The sequence below is a fragment of the Thrips palmi genome, unplaced genomic scaffold (genome assembly GCF_012932325.1).
Source record: "Thrips palmi isolate BJ-2018 unplaced genomic scaffold, TpBJ-2018v1 HiC_scaffold_17, whole genome shotgun sequence".
Lineage (NCBI taxonomy): Eukaryota > Metazoa > Arthropoda > Insecta > Thysanoptera > Thripidae > Thrips > Thrips palmi.
The window spans coordinates 48009-64977 of NW_023144626.1; the positions used below are offsets into that span (position 1 = coordinate 48009).

The following is a 16969-nucleotide window of genomic DNA, read 5'->3' on the forward strand; positions in this document are numbered from 1 at the left end:
AACTCGGTGGCATCTCCTCTCCACCGTGTTGCTTGCATAACGACGGCAACGTCTCCGCGGTGCATTCGCGAAAGGCGTCCAAATGGACGGAATTGAGAGTCCCGCCTCGTAAAACGACGACAGTGCGATCATCGCAGTAGAAAAAAAGCGAGTGGGATGGCAGCGTTTGGCATTCCCCACACGTGGGTATGACAAAAAGGCAGAGCCGCCAGGGAGACAGTGTGTGTGTGTGCGCGCGCGCTCGCGTGTAGGTGTGTGTGTGTAGGTGTGCGTCTGTGTGTGTGGGGGGGGGGCGTTTATGTCCCTCGTCGCTCTCTTCTCTCCGCGCGCGCCGTGTTGGCCGGCAACCCATTTGACGACGTGTCTGGACACTTTGTACGCGCCGCGCTGCCGGCAACCCTTCCCGCTTACGCGTCAGGGAGGCTGAGCGGAGCAGGAAAGCAGGCGTAACGCGCACTCAGAAAACCTTACAAATTATTTCGGGCCTTACAAAGAAAAGTTGTTTGTATAACAAAGTATTTTACGTAAGCTTACAGAGAAAATACTTCATAATTTACGAACTATTTCTTCGTGTAACAAAGTATTTTAGTATGTAACAGAGCGCTGCAATGGGCGGGTCCGAAGACCCGCCAAGAGATTCCGAGCGATACCGCTGAGCGGCAGCACCGTCGCTTCGTCGCACTCAGGTGGACTCAGCTTGTTACAGGTTGTTTACATAAAACATAGACGTCTTAGAATGAGGTGGAACCTAGTGAAACCACTGGGTCCATGCAAGGTTTGACCGAACCAGCGGTCCGAATGGGTATAACTTGAAAGGAATCGTGAAAAATAGATAAAATGCAGTACGGGTTTGCCGACCCGACCCGACCCGACCCGCCCGAAGCGGACTTTGGATCGGGTCGGGCCGACTCGAGGCTCGGTGACGGGTCCGCCAGAGGGCCAAACCCGCCCATTGCAGCGCTCTGGTATGTAATACGTATGCTCCAAATACTTCGTAAGATTTTAAGAGTGCGGCCAGAAGAAAGGATAGGCAAAGATTAGGCAACAAGAACAAAACGACACTAACAGTGGGCAGAAACAGCAACAACAACAGAACAAAAACGCCTACAAATACACAGGTACTAACGTTACACTTCGTTAAAGCGCTGAAACACCATAAAATAGTTGTACAATTTTTTTAAGGCTTTATTGTGTGAGATGAAAACTCTCTCTAGAGATGACAGAGTAGTGTTGCAGTTGTCCATTTCATTGACTGCTAACCTCTTTCTTCCCTTAGAATGAGAAAATGAAACTCGATTGTTACGAACTTTAATAAGTCTTTGGGAAGCGCTGACAGGTGATTGCAATAGGCGTTGCGGCGTTCAGGACGACGGGAAAAAGTACTCCCAGGGTATGAGGTCGGAGATTTGGCTGAGGATTCTCCGGAACACCTCAGAGATGGCGTCAGCGATGGTGGGGCCGACCTCCTGAGTCACTTCCCTCCAGTTCTCGTTCAGGAAGCGGTTCATGTTCTCACCTGCGACACGCACGGACAATGTTTATGATAAGAGAAACAGACTCTTTCTCTGTGATTTATTTCAGCAGTGAAGTAACGCAGAAAAAATTTTTAAGGCAAACACTATTGTGAGCCCAATGATATGTTATTCAACTGTGACACCGTTCGCTAGAATAGATGTGAATTGTCACTATCGTTATGGTGTTGGCGTTGGAACGTGAATCTACGCTTAGAAACCCCACGTTCAGAATGCCACGCCACTGCAGTTGGACGGGCGTTTCACGTTCAAATGAACGCGATATATGATCATCATTCTAACGAACGTGACGTCACACATCCAGTCAATCACAGTGAGAAGCTTCCGGTCTCGTTTCAGATCGGAACCCCGATAACGTCCGACAATCTGAACCAAAAAATACTCCAGAGCACACTTCAGTATGGTCCCATACTGCAAAGCCAGTGGTAAGTTCGCTTGCCACAAATTTGGCAAGCTGTTTTGAATGCCAAAATTTGGCAAGCTTTGGTCGGAAATCTTCATAAGCTTTCCAAATTTTGGGAAGCTGGGGCGTATATCCGGGCCAAGCTTGCCAATTTTTGGCATTCAAAACGGCTTGCCAAATTTGTGGCTAGTAAACTTGCCACCGGCTTTGCAGTGCACACATGGACAGGAAATTTGCAAGAGCATTGTAGGGTAAAATTCCGATCACTTTTTACGGTGCACACTCTACAAAATCGGTTGTGAAACCGATGCGTTGAGAGAGAGAGCCCGGCCGACTCACTGAGGTCCGCCACGGCTCCGGAGATGGCCCCCGACATGTCGGTGGAGTTGCCCTGCAGCCAGTCGCTGAGCTGCCCCGGCGTGGGCGCCATGGTCCGTTCGAACGTGCGCCGCGACTGGCTGGACTGACCCACGGTCCGCTGGCACTGACCGCCCCTTGGGTCCTGCAGGCTGGCTCCGATTTCGGCGAACGCCATCCTGTACGTTGATAATGCGAGGTTGGCCACCGCCACTTACGGTGCAGCGGCTTCGCGGAAGCATAGCTTTGCAGCGGAAGTCATAGTTCGAGAAAGCACGCGAGTCGCACGGTGAAAATCTTCCCGAAGCGTTGTGAGCACATGGAAGGCGTTGTGTCGAGAATTTTTGAATGCCAAAAATTGGCAAAACTCCCCAGCTGGTCGAAATTTGCCTAGTTACAAGGGGGAAGTGTTTCTTTTTGCCGCTGTCTTTCAGCGGCAGCTATAAAGGGCCAAGGGAGGGTCTGGAGGGCCCATTGAGATTGAGAGAGATTTTAAAAGGTTTTTATTGAATGGGTCTGGAGGGCCCATTGACCGCCCTGGATCGGCGCCTGGGACAACAGACGTGTCACAGTGGGCCAGAAGCCGGCGGAGGCGGCCAAAACTCTCGACGTGTTTTGAGCTCCAGAGTCGCTAAATGGGGCTCGAACCGAACGTGTGACCCCACCAATGGATTGCCCTCCGAACGAGGAATCCTCTGGTGGGGTCACACGTTCGTTTCGCGGCCTGTTTAGCGACTCTGGAGCTCAAAACGCGTCTAGAGTTTTGTCCGCCTCAACCGGTCTTCTGGCCCACTGTGAGTGTCCTCTCTCTCGAGGGCGGTGTTGGCGGTGCCGAAGCCCAGGCTGGGCAGCACCTGCCCGGTCACGTTGTACTGGTCGAGGATCTCCACGTTCCTGGCGGCGAAGTCCCACTTGATGCGACGCCGCTGCAAGTCGACTCTGCACTGGGGAAACGTAACAACTTGTTATTACGGACTCAGTTGCCTGATTCCGAGAGTCGTTGTGTCCCTCTTGCTCTCATACGGGATGTCGACGAGTGCGAGAGAGACAGAGCGACGAAAACGACTCTCAGTCTGCAGTCACGGCCGAGAGTGTTTATCCGCCTCGGGCGGTGTGGGTAATTACTTTCGGCGTGCTGCCTCTGCCCGTTCCCCCACCCCTTCCTTCTTCTGACCATTCACCTCTGAATCCCGGGCGGAATCGGGTCAAGATCGCTCTGGGGAGAGAAAGAGAGATAGCAACAATGATCGCTCGGCGTCAAAGTGCATGTCAGCCAGGCCGAGCACGGAGGCCTCCTGCGTGTACGGGCTGGGTGTCCTGGGACGCCCTGAAATCGTACAGCCGGAGACCGAGAGAGAGAGAGAGAGAGAGAGAGAGAGAGAGAGAGAGAGAGAGAGAGAGAGAGAGAGAGAGAGAGAGAGAGAGAGAGAGAGAGAGAGAGAGAGAGAGATTGTGTATTTAGACCCTTGCGGTCGTCAATGTGGGCAGTTTCACTTACCATTGATAAGTGAGGAATGGCGGTACGACGCGCCTTGACGGCGCACTCGTTCGGCTTCGGGTGGCCCGCCCGTCAGTACAGTCAAATAAGATTTCAGTCCGCGGGTCTGATGGACGACGCTGTAAACATTTACATGCTAGGGCGGACCGAGCGCCTGCCATCCGGAGGGTAGGCCAGCCCGCCAGACACCGAGCGCCTGCCGTCCGAGGGTAGGCCAGCCCGCCAGACACCGAGCGCCTGCCGTCCGAGGGTAGGCCAGCCCGCCAGACACCGAGCGCCTGCCGTCCGAGGGTAGGCCAGCCCGCCAGACACCGAGCGCCTGCCGTCCGAGGGTAGGCCAGCCCGCCAGACACCGAGCGCCTGCCGTCGGAGGGTAGGAGCGAAGAACGAGGCTGCCCGAGAGGTTGGCCAGCCTCGCCAGTCACCACTGCCTGCGACGGTCGCGGTACCACCGCGCCGACACGAGCGCCGCCTCGGTCGGCCGTCCCGCCACTCCAGGTCCGTCGAAGGTAGACAGCCCGCCAGACACGAGCGCTGTGAAACCAGCCAGCCGACCCGAGCGCCTGCCGTCCGAGGGTAGGCCAGCCGCCAGACACCGAGCGCCTGCCGTCCGAGGGTAGGCCAGCCCGCCAGACACCGAGCGCCTGCCGTCCGAGGGTAGGCCAGCCCGCCAGACACCGAGCGCCTGCCGTCCGAGGGTAGGCCAGCCCGCCAGACACCGAGCGCCTGCCGTCCGAGGGTAGGCCAGCCCGCCAGACACCGAGCGCCTGCCGTCCGAGGTAGGCCAGCCCGCCAGACACCGAGCGCCTGCCGTCCGAGGGTAGGCCAGCCGCCAGACACCGAGCGCCTGCCGTCGAGGGTAGGCCAGCCCGCCAGACACCGAGCGCCTGCCGTCCGAGGGTAGGCCAGCCCGCCAGACACCGAGCGCCTGCCGTCCGAGGGTAGGCCAGCCCGCCAGACACCGAGCGCCTGCCGTCCGAGGGTAGGCCAGCCCGCCAGACACCGAGCGCCTCCGTCCGAGGGTAGGCCAGCCCGCCAGACACCGAGCGCCTGCCGTCCGAGGGTAGGCCGCCCGCCAGACACCGAGCGCCTGCCGTCCGAGGGTAGGCCAGCCCGCCAGACACCGAGCGCCTGCCGTCCGAGGGTAGGCCACCCGCCAGACACCGAGCGCTGCCGTCCGAGGGTAGGCCAGCCCGCCAGACACCGAGCGCCTGCCGTCCGAGGGTAGGCCAGCCCGCCAGACACCGAGCGCCTGCCGTCCGAGGGTAGGCCAGCCCGCCAGACACCGAGCGCCTGCCGTCCGGGGGTAGAGCTGAAAATGAGTCCAGAATTTTGGCCGCCTCCACCAGTCCCACTGTGCGACGGTCGCGGTCCATCCGCGCCGCAAAACGCCGCAATCTCGGCCCGTCTTTTCCTCCTCTCCATTCCCTGGAAGGTAACAGGGGCCCCACAGTGTGTGAAACCACGCCACCGTTCCCAGCGACCGCCGATTCGAAAATAGCGGTACGGAGTCGCCGTAGCCTTGATGCGGCGAACAGCGGAGTGGACAGCGTGGTGGACAGTGAAATGAAAGCTGAAGTGGACAGCGAGGCAGCCAGGGGGCTGCATAGCGAGTTGGAGAGTGAGGTGTACAGTGAGAGCGAAGTGGACATCGAACTGGACAGCAAGCTAGACAGAGAAGTGGAAAGAAGGGTAGACAGAGAGGTTAGATAGTGAGGTGGACAGCGATGTGGACAGCGAGCAGTTGGACAGCGAGCTGAACTGCGAGTTGGACAGCGAGATGGACAGCGAGATGGACAGCGATTTGGATAGCGATTTGGACAGCGATTTGGACAGAGAAGTAGAAATCAGGGTGCACAACGAGGTAGATAGTGAGGTGGACAACCACGTAGTGGACAGTAAGGTGGATATCCGAGGGGTCCTATTCAAAAGATCTCATCTGGGCACCCATATTCAAATAATCTTATGCAACGCAAGCGAATTTCACTAGTTTGACCATTTTGGGACGGACAAGAGAGTAAATGGAACGTATTTCTACACGCACTATTAGTTTCTTGACTGTAGCTGTCTGAAATGATTGAACTTAGTGAAATTCGCATGCGTTGCAGATAAGATTCTTTGAACAGGAGCACCCAAATAAGATCTTTTGAACCCTCGATATGAGAAAAGAAAGGAAGATTCCGGCGTCCCAACGAACTGGGCCGGGGACCCACGCGGCGACAGCGCCCGGCGCGTCGTATGCGAGTGAGTACGCGGAACCAGTATCCCCAGTCCTAGGCGCGCACCGCTGTTGTCCCAGCCCGCCTGGCAAATTTACCCAGGAAATTCTCGCACGCCCCACGAAGACGGCGGCATTCTGTTATTTGTTTGGGATTTTTTGGGTTAACATGTTTTTATATATATTGGCACCGCGGGGGTTCGCAGTCCTCTATTTTCCATCGCAGGTTCACCTTCGACGACTTACGCAATTCGTGGGACGACGCTTCCTTGCGATGAGGTGGCAAAGAAGACAGCCCACTTGTCGATGTGCTCTATGGCGGTGCGGTAGTGAGCGCACTGGTGCAGAAGTGGGCGCCGTGCGGACGAGCTAGTGACTTCCCCTTCGTCCACTGAACATACTTAGGTGGAGGTCAACGGCGAGGGGTGGCGGTGAGGGGTGGCAGTGCAGGCAACGTCCGAGAGGGCACTGAGAATGAAAAAGTCATGATCAATACCCAATTTGGAGCGAGGATTTGGGCGAGGAAGCCTTCCTCGCCCAAAATTGGCTGAGGAAGGGTGTATCAGCTACCAACATAGCTCCATAGTACGTATTATGACCCAAGGCCAAATTTGGGCGAGGAAACCTTCCACCCAAATTTGGGTGATAAAGAATTCCTCGCTCAAAATTATAGTAATGATCATTACTCTTTCATTCTCGCGTCGACGCTGATGTGGGTTGTGTCGCCCAGACCCCCCGCCCAGCCCACACCAGTGCCCCGACTTCCGACGCACCCAAAATGTCGCTTCTTGAACCACTGATGATACACTTGTTACAAGGGAACTGGCATGTTTTCAGTAAATTTCGGTTGGCCAGTGCATTATCTTTCGTTCAAGGTGCGGCTCTTTGGGGGTGGATGGGAGGATACTGACGCCGACACTCTGGTCTTACACCCCGTCCATCCAACGTTTGAGTCCCGTTGATATTCAACGCGAGTTATCGGCACGAAATCTGGTAAAACTAAAGCGTAACTCTATGCTTGAGTCAAGCATAAAGTTACGCTTGAAGAAGTTACGCTTGAAATGAAGCAAACTCTGGAAATTCCCCCATGCATTTAGAGATAGGGGGAATCTTGGCGGTGGGGCCTGTTACGCTTGATTTAACCTGATTACGCTTGAAAACAGAGGGTAATACTACGCTTTAGTTTCACCAGTGAGGTCGCTCTGCATAAGTTTGGCGAGGTCAGTGCAGGAATGAATCCAGGTACCTTCAGTCGCATCACCGCTTGTAAATTTATGCGCTTATTCACTCTTGAAAAGCATGTACAGGAAAGAACTTCGCATAGCAACTGTTTCCCCATGAACGAAAATAATTATGACTGAGAGTACTTTGCAAAGATTGTGAAGTGTGTGAAATCTAAGATCCCTTTTATACCCTTTGTAGAACCTGCACGGCAGAAACGGTTCCTGGTTTTGCCAGGAATTCCCTTGAAGTCAGATGAGTTTGAAAGACAGACAGGCTCGGTCTCCCTAGAAATCACCTGTGTCGTGTCTTTTATAGGCTCCCTGGGAAAACTAGGAACAGATTTTGTCGTGTGATATAAAAACCACGAGAAACCTCCATTCCTTGCCAGTATTTGAAGACGGCGAGGACCTCCGCTGTTGCGCCCAGTGGGTAAGCAACCCAACGCACGCTCGTGGCCAGTCCAGACAGTCCGGTCTGCCCGGCCGACCGCCTGACCTGGCATGGCCCTGTTCAAGGCCAACAAGGCCCTCCAGAAAACGAGACCTGTCCCGATGGCAAAACGACGCTCCTTTATTTTTCCTGCTGCTACTTCACTTTATGGCCGGGTGGTTGTTTTCCACTTTGCAAAACAGTAATTTCCGCAACTTGAAAATGATGTGCGTTGTATGGACATAATCTCCGTTACTTGAAAATAAGTTCAGTTACTTGAAAATAATCACCACTTGAGAATAAGTTCAGTCACTTGAAAATAATCACCGTTCCTTGAATGGAAATCGTCTCTGTTGCATGAAAATAATCTTCGTTACATGAAAAATGGCTCCGTTATGCGAAAACAATGTCCTACTGAAAAAACTCCACGTCGCCGTGCACTGGCGCGGCTAATGGGAAGTGAGAGTCTTGACACCTGCCTGTGTCATGCCGCCTGGCTTGCAGCCTCACTGTAGGGATGAGTGCGAGCAGCAAGGTCGGCAAATTGCGCCGGCCATTGCGATGAGTGTACATAGTTTAAAGCGTGTGAGCTCGTGCAGACGGAGAGAGAGAGAGAGAGAGAGAGAGAGAGAGAGAGAGAGAGAGAGAGAGAGAGAGAGAGAGAGAGAGAGAGAGAGAGAGAGAGAGAGAGAGAGAGAGAGAGAGGCCTCGGGAATGCATCTCCTACCCAAGACGTCTCCCTAGCACTACGCGGGTCGCCAACAAAGCCTGCTCCCAGTCCCATGTGCACTCTCCACTTTGCTGTACACTGTTATAATCACTCTGAAAACGGCTTGGCCTATGCGTCTGTACACCCTAAATGTTTATTTAAAAAATTTGTACGAGACATCACAGTTTTATGTGCACATTAACTTTCCGTACAAATTTGTGCGTGATTTTTACAAAAAATGGAGAAATATGTGAAGTTTTACGAAATCCATATGAAAAGCTCATCTGCACAAAAAAAAAAAAACTGTGATGTCTCGTACAAAATTGTACATAATATTTGGTAAGTTCGGTAGTTCGGTGTTTTGATGGCAGAGTCGCGCGAATACACTTCACAGTTCACCAGTTTTGTCTTTTTTGAAAAATAAAATGATTTTATTCGGTATCACAGACAAATGAAACTTTCAAAATCAAAGTACAAACACGTTCAAAAAACAAATGACAAACAAACAAACAAATCATGCGATAAGTTTGATAACAAAACGAAGTAAAAAAAAGTAATGACAGCACTTAAAAAAAGCCTACGAAGCATCTGCTTCGGAACGACGCAGAAAATGAAGGCATTGTGGAACTGCTTCGCCTTTTTGAGAAATGCTTAGTATGCCGAGGGATTTCGCTTCGTGTATACGAATCATTTCTCCACGGGTTCGCCTTCGATTTGTTCACTCCCAAAAAAAGGCGTTTGAACCAAGATAACGTACGTGAGCGATTCTCACGTTTCGGGGTAGTTTCGTTTCTTCTGACTCCTGTGCCCAAACGAGCGCAGATATCGACATGGGGTTTGTTTCTGATGTTAGGGAGGGCCATTGCCCACTAAACGCACACATTTCGAAAAGTTTACGTTCGTTGGATTGGTCTACGTAGCGTTTGGAATACCCCAAATGTAACTTCCGTGATTGTCCAAAGAGAACATACTCGAACTTCCCGCCCCCAGTGTGGCGGTGGGGTTCGAAAATGCTGCCAACTGTCGATGGGGATTCGAAGCTTGGCATGTCCACTGGTAAAACAAAGGCATAAAAATTATGCCCTTTAGGGCATAAATACTCTTTTACGCCCTTGCAAGGGCATAAATCGTTTTATGCCCTTGGAAAGGGCGTAAATGGTATAGGAATTTCAAGCAAAATTTTAATGCCCTTCCCAAAGGCGTAAACGATTTATGCCTTTTAAGGGCGTAAATCGTTTACGCCCTTAAAGGGCATAATTTTTATGCCGTTGTTTCACCAGTGTCTCGAGCTTATTTCAACCGAAGACCAATACGCCAGACTTCTTTCAAAGGTACTTATGCTGCAACGAAAAATGTCCTCCGTATATTCAATTTCACTACACAAATTTCGAAAAGGCAGCTCTGGACTTCTCCCCAAGCCAAACTTTTAACTTTCCATGACACAAGCCATCAAAGTGGAGTCCCTGGGATATAATTGCATGGGTCGCGGAAATCTAAGATGCTGTACACGGTCTCAAAGCGGGCTAGAGCATTATAAAATGGCGTGTATCAACAATTACCTGTAACTTCCGTGGCACCCTTTACCCAATGTTGCAGCAGCACTAGGTGAAAAAATTTTCCGCTTAAATGTCGGGCTTGGAGTATCATTTGACCCTGGAACGACTTTTAAGCCACAGCAAGCCCGAGTCAGCCGTTAAAGCCGATTTTCACACTTTGTAACTTCCGTGATAACGTAATTTCCGTGATCAAAACACCCACTAAAACGTATGGGAATACCTTATGGCTCATGTTTTTAGGAAGGTAGTACAAGGTCTTTACTATAAATACCATTGCCATAACTCTAGTATCATCCAGGACCCCAATAATCAGAGAAACTTAATTGGATATTTCTCACTTTCGGCAAATCAGAGACGCCAAAACTACCCCGAAACGTGAGAATCGCTCACTTGCCATAAATGAATTTTCTTGACACATTCAAGAAAATTCACTTATAACAAGTATATTATTTTGGTTCAAGAAACGCCGTTTTTGGGGGCGTGTCACGAATCGTTGCTTCGTAGACTTTTTACCGTGTAGGTGAAATGAAAAGTAGTCAAAGTCTTATCACATGCCGACAGGCACTGCACGCGAGGCGTCGTGCGCGCGCGCCGATGCGTGCTCGATCGACCGTTACAGTGAATGGTGCAACTCCAGACTCCCACGCAAGGCCCGGCACGGCCCGGCCCAGCCCGGCGAGGGGGCGCGCAGCACAGCGACCGCCTCAAGGCTTGAAGACGGTGTCGTACGGCACGAGGTCGCAGATGTTCTTCAGCACCAGCCTGAACACCTCGCCGATCGCCTCCGTCACCCCGGGACCGAACTCCTTGGACACCTCCTGCCAGTTCTCGTTGATGAAGTTGTTCATGTTCTCCCCTGGAACCAGACGCGTGACCAGTACGGCTTAAGTTTTGTCTTTGCACACCGCGAAATACTGTGCACACTTCACTCTCTAACTGACTTACAATGAAATTTGAGCTATGTTATAGTGAGTTCGGAGCACGAAGCAATATCTCTTCGTATACGAACGTTTCAATCATTTTCATTGTAAGAAACAAGTAAAACCATCGTAGTACGAAACGAAACTCCCTTCGCACTATGATGCTTGCGCCATTCCCTTCGTATTATCGGAATTTTTATTTCAAGACATTTAGGAGAATGCACTTGATGACAATGTTAAGGCTATTTTTCATTCCAACAAGAATATATCAAACTAGTTCATGGATGACATTGTTGTCACGCCTAAGCAACAGGTATAGGGCTTTTAATCCACATACTTTTTTGGTTGAAAAGTTGTTCACTATTTGTTTTTACTATTTTCACTATTTTTCATTATTGGTTTTCACTATTTTGTCCCACAGTGACTCTATTTGGCTGGAACCAAAAAGGCCTCACGCTTGCAAGAGTGATAAACCAATGTGTCACGCCTGGAGGTGTCAGAAACGGTCTGACCCACACGGTGCGTTCACCGGCCCTGTGGTTGCATTGAACCACAGACCACGCATTGACAAAAAGTGTAGGACGGTGACACAAATTAAATTCTTCAAACTGTGAACACGCGTTTTTTTTTTTTCAGAAGAATTTGACGCATGCTTCCTGCTCACCTAGTAGGCGGTCGCCGTTGAACAGATTCTCGAAGCGCACTTGCATGAAACCCAGCTCGTGCAGAGTCATCTTGTGGTTCAGGATGTCGATGTACTCCTTGCCGTTGGCGCGCTTCTTCACAGGCCAGTCGTAGTCGAAGCTGATCCTCATGTTTTCTGCATCAGTTCCAAAATTGACAGTTAAAGTAGTGTGTGTCTTTGTGTGCGAGTCACTGGTAAAACTAAAGCGTAACTCTATGCAAAAGTGTGAAAAGTACAACAAAAACAGTACATCAAAAGTACAACAGGGATTGTACACGATAAAAACGGTTCCTGGTTTTCCCAGGAACTCCCTAGAAATCGCCTATGCCTTCACCATTGGCTTCCTGCGAAAACCAGGTTCCGTTTTTACCGTGTAGAAAGTACAACGAACGAGAGTTGTACAAACCACGAGGCCTGGACTGCACAGCACTCGTCATGCTGGTTTCATCGTACTTTGTACAACAATACTCCTTGTACTTTGAAATTACAATTAATTCCTGATAGAAAATTTGCCAATAATTTGTGTACTTTTGTTGTGTTTTTTTCTAAGTGAGATTCGTACGAAAAATTTCACATGCTCAAGGAAACGAAACTGCAAATACATTTGTGCGGTTTGGTGATACGTACTGACTGTGATGTTGGAGGGCCCCGTCCCGGTGACGGGCAGCAGCAGCACCCTCCCGGACGCGGTGTAGGTGCCCGTCAAGCTAATGCTGGGCGTGAAGAAGGTCAGCCTGGTGTGCTTCTTGGGGACGTCCATGCTGTGGGCGAACAATCGTTAAGGTGCTAGATCGCGTAAATTTTGGGTCACCGATTTCGTTCAAAATTTGTACATTCATTAAGGACGACAATACAAGCACCCCATTCAAAGGATTTTCTTTTCAAAAAATTTTGAACCGAAATATTGAACGATGAAAGTGTGAAAACAGCGCTCACGGAAAAAAACGCCTACGGCTTAACTATGCGACTGATCTGGAAACCAAAAGCATATTCGTGTAGGGGAAGGGTGTCCGGAGGGCAATTGATCAGGCTGGGAGTCGCGCGATCAATATTTGTACGTTTGGTGAGGTGTTCAAAACCGACTACTTTCGCTCTTTTCTTTGACGCTACCCCAATGGCACTAATAATTGTCGGATTACTTTCGGACTGATCAATTGCCCTCCGGACACCCTTCCCCTACACGGATCCGTTTTCGGATTCGCTGTACCTATCATAGTTTTTGCGTAGGCGTTCTTGCCGTTTCACTCATTTTTCCGTCCTTTTCACACGTTTTGAATTTGGCGGTCGAATCCTGAGGCATCGGAGGGTGGCGCGGCGGAAAGAATCAGAACTGCGTGCAGGACGGCCGAGTCGGTGCGACGCGTTTATGATGGACACCTCGCTGCATTCCGATCTATTGTCTCCGCTCCGTCTGCCCCCTCCCCTCCCCCCGCTGGAGACGCAGCCCAGGACCGGCAGCGCGCTCGGCCACTGGGGCAGCCCCAGAAGGGCCAACAACAGGATTAGGCCGCGGACACTACCCGTTCATTTTGCACTATTGGGATAAATTTATATACCCCTGGTACCGCGATGAGACGAGGAAAACGGCTAAAACAAGTTTGATTTGATAAATTTGAAATCTCAGAAGTTCACCCGTTGCTGTGCCCATGCTGAGTGGCACCTGTCAAGCTGTCTTTGTGCACTTTGACGAGGGTGCCGGTGCTCGCCTCGCCCGCACCGGCAACTACACTGCCAAATCAGGCGGCATTGACACGAAGATGATGCACAGTGAGGATAGGACTCTCCACCCCCAACAAGGACCTTTTAATTTTTTGGAAGTACTCGACTGTGGTGCCATCTCTCGGGAAAGTGCTACACTGCCTGAACTGCCTGAACGAAAATGGCAAGGAGTATTCGCATGAGAGGACTCCGGTCAATACAACGGTCTAAGTTCCTTTAGCCGTTGCTTGGACCCCGGTCCGCGATCTCGCACCTTAAGCACTCTGTAAGCGGTGGAAACTCACGAGGAAATTCACACGCAAAGGATAACTAGCGCAATAAAACGCAAGCACAGACGCGGGATGTGATGAGTACAAATGCAAAACTGGATCGTGAAAGTGATTTGAACGGAGTTCAAGCAATAATAATGAGCCTTCAGCTGGTTTTGTTTACACAAAACAGGAACTTGCTGGGCTACGTAGCCAGTCTAGCTGCGCCCAGCACCGCTCTGCCCGCCGAGGTCCCAGGTCACTGCCCCGGCCTCCCAGTCAGTCTCACTCACTCGCATTCCAGCATTTTGGCGTCCTTCAGTCCGTGGATCTCGGCGTTCTTCCAGGCCATCTTGAGCCCCACGGCGCTGGTGCCCTGCCACAGGGCGAGCTCGGGGATCACCATGGGGTTCATGTTGGGCACCCGGTACTTGGGGTCTCCTGCGAATGTCATGTTTTCGGTCACGGTGTTTGCGTTGCCGTTTACTCGACCGGTTAGTCGGTTTAGCTCACCGTTGATAATGAACGGGATGGCGGCGGACGCCTTCTGAATCACGCACTCGTTGAGCTTGGGGTCCGAGCGCGAGCAGGCGGTGAGGTACGATGCTGGACAAACAGTAAACAGGGTGAATCCACGCGCCGCGCAATGCTGCAATTAGTGACCACAGATCGGCCAACATGCTCGTCCTCAAGGTCACCAAGGCGACTCGTTGGGCGGCGCGGCGGCGCGGCCCCAGAACCGGCTTCGGCTCGGAGACGCCAGACGCCGCGGCGTGCAGGTGCCGGCCACCGACCATTGCCGACACAGCCCGGATTTTGAAACGGACAGCGGGGACCCCGATTGTGTATCACTTACTGCACTGACTCGATTCGGTTAATTAAGTTGACGGGACGTCCTCAGCCGTCCGTTTGGTCAAACCGTGTGAGTAGAGTAGGGGAAAAAGATTTTCCAATCTGTCCCGCCCGCGACATGAGCACCCTCGAGGGGTGCAGGACACCCCGGCGACCGTTGTCCTTGAAGTAAGTTAATTTCGACATGACGCAGGGTCGTACGCGATGCTGCCACTTTTTCTCATTCACGAACACAGCAAGAGATCTACTGTACGGAGATTTGTTTCACAACGAGGAAGAAAATTGGAGGAACGGAAGGCGCTGAGGGTTTTGTATTGCTAAAAATGGCTTCGTATTCCCAAAAAAAAAAAAAATGCTTAGAAATAAAAAGGATTTTTTCGAAGAATTTTAGTTTTGATTTAAATTTCTGGATAATGCCTATACACTAAATGTTTTTGTACAAATTTTGTACGAGACATCACAGTTTTTTGTGCACACGAACTTTTCGAACAAATTTGTACGAAATTTTACACAACAAGGGGAAATTTGTGCAGTTTTTCGTACAAAAATTGTACGAAAAAATCGTTTGCACAAAAAACTGTTATGTCTCGTACAAAATTGTACATAACATTTAGTCTGTACCAAGTACACGTTTTCTGCGCAGTGCTAGTGACCAGAGTAACACGTCAGCCCAACAGCTATTATTACAAGAAAAAATTGGATAGTTAGTGCATGGATCCCAAGCTGCCCTGGCAGTTTCAAGTACAAATTTGAACGAAAAGTACATCTGCACATGTCACATTAAATTTGTAACACATTAAGGCTACAGAAGTTGTAAACTCAATAAATGTTTGTCGTTTCGGGCTCTTTATTATAATTTGATGGAAGTCAGTTGGTCAGTGATTCATTTTTCAGAGATAATAAAATGGAGCATTGGAATCCCCGGTTTGGCTGTGTTGTTGCATGGCTTCATCTGTACTAGAAAAAAAAGAACGCGATGGATTCCACTTGTGACGCTTGTGGAAATTTGGATGCAGGTCAAGAGTGCAATATTTTCATTGAATCCTATTTTATAACTACGAAGAAAAGAAGAAATTAATCGTAGAGTGAACACTGCCTCAACGAAACTGTCTCAAAAAACTTTGCTCACACAACTCGCACAAGAAGTTCAACTGCTCAAAATTGTCTGAGAGCAGGGTCATACAAAACAGTTCAAAAACATTTACCGTGTGTACAACGAGCTTGTCCAATATTAACCTACACTCGCTCACACCTAAATTTGGGGTGTGTACAGTTAGAGGGTGCACCCTCAGATTCTTATGATGAAAGGGCCATCGTAACATACGTTGAAATGAGAACATACGTACTACAATCAAATTCATGCGTAATACGATCAAATTCATGCGTAATACGATGATATACATGCGTAATACGCTGAAATTCATGCGTAATACGATGAAAAATTATGCATATTACGTATGTGCAAATTTATGCGTACCTTACGATGAAAAACCATCGTAATACGCATAAAAACGAGCATAAGAAGTTGAGTGTGTGTCAAGTGGAAGTCAGTACAGAGATACATGTTTTCGTGCCTCCGTCGAGGAACACACAGGAAAAGGCTTCAGCGATAGATTACATTTTAACCCACAGCAATTATTATTTCCCACTGAGATGCAGATTTTTGAAGAGCGTTCTTTCATTTGTGAATAAATAAAATAAGCCACCTGACATTGAAAACTGTTCTTAAAAATATTTTTTTAAAGCATTCTTGCAGACATGCACTCTTTGGCCCGTTACTGACACTTTCTCATCAGAAGACGTATTCCTGTAAGCTAACTTAGTACTTAGATTTCTTTCATAAGAAGGTAAAATATTCTTTGTGATCGATAAAAAAAAAAAAAAATATACTGCAGTAATGAGCAATGGCCAATTTAATACTTAGTATTGTAAAATAGTGTACATAATAATTCAATAGTATTATGGTTCAGAAATGTGTCTCGTAATCAGAAAAAGTCAGTAACCGGCTGAGAGTGTGCTCAAGCTGCAGACGATGGTATCGATCTCAAGCCACAAGATCCGGTTGCAGACGGAGAAATCATAACACCCTCTTGCGATGACAGCGATAAAACAAAAGACAGCACTAGACTGCGGCCTTCCTGGCGAAGTAAGTCAAGCAAACTTGGCCTGCTCACGTAGTTTGATGGCGACTCCTTGGTGCGCGGCCAGCACCAGGACACACACCGCCACCCAGACAGACGGCATGATGATGGCAGGGCGCTCCGGCGGCGACTCGGAGCTCCACTGGTCCAAGACTATCAGCAGGGCGGTGCCATGGCGCTGCCCAGCACGCGGTCGACCGGCACACCGGGCACCCCCGCCCGGCTCCGGCAGCCCCGGCACGCCAGCTCGCCACGGCCCGGCTCGGCTTGGCTCCACTCGGCTCGGTTCGCCTCGGCTCGGCTCAACTCGACTCGGCTCGGCTTTCGACACATGGGCTCGACGTAGCTGCAGTCACCTAGACCTCTTTTTTGTTCGGTAGTGGCAGGGATAAACGGTTTGTTTGTGTTCAATAAAATAGGGAAAACATACTTATGATTATTTGTATTCTATTTGATCACACTGCACAAATTCACTTGA

General features: G+C 50.2%; 3 protein-coding genes across 3 annotated transcripts; 1 reads left to right on the forward strand and 2 right to left on the reverse strand.

Moving 5' to 3' along the window:
• Window positions 1-1268: 1268 nt before the first annotated feature.
• On the reverse strand, window positions 1269-2384 carry LOC117643733. Its single transcript, XM_034382796.1, has 2 exons — window positions 2275-2384; window positions 1269-1516 (listed from the first exon to the last, which is right to left on the reverse strand). Exons 1-2 carry the CDS (start codon window positions 2363-2365, stop codon window positions 1362-1364), a joined length of 246 nt encoding a protein of 81 aa, XP_034238687.1. The 5' UTR covers window positions 2366-2384; the 3' UTR covers window positions 1269-1361.
• Window positions 2385-10191: 7807 nt separating this feature from the next.
• LOC117643730 (protein takeout-like) lies at window positions 10192-16680 on the reverse strand. Its single transcript, XM_034382794.1, has 6 exons — window positions 16525-16680; window positions 14012-14104; window positions 13792-13939; window positions 12159-12292; window positions 11511-11666; window positions 10192-10782 (listed from the first exon to the last, which is right to left on the reverse strand). Exons 1-6 carry the CDS (start codon window positions 16592-16594, stop codon window positions 10631-10633), a joined length of 753 nt encoding a protein of 250 aa, XP_034238685.1. The 5' UTR covers window positions 16595-16680; the 3' UTR covers window positions 10192-10630.
• LOC117643732 lies at window positions 11020-11547 on the forward strand. Its single transcript, XM_034382795.1, has 2 exons — window positions 11020-11365; window positions 11483-11547. The coding sequence occupies exons 1-2, from the start codon at window positions 11065-11067 to the stop codon at window positions 11512-11514; spliced, it is 333 nt and encodes a 110-aa protein (XP_034238686.1). The 5' UTR covers window positions 11020-11064; the 3' UTR covers window positions 11515-11547.
• Window positions 16681-16969: the final 289 nt, after the last annotated feature.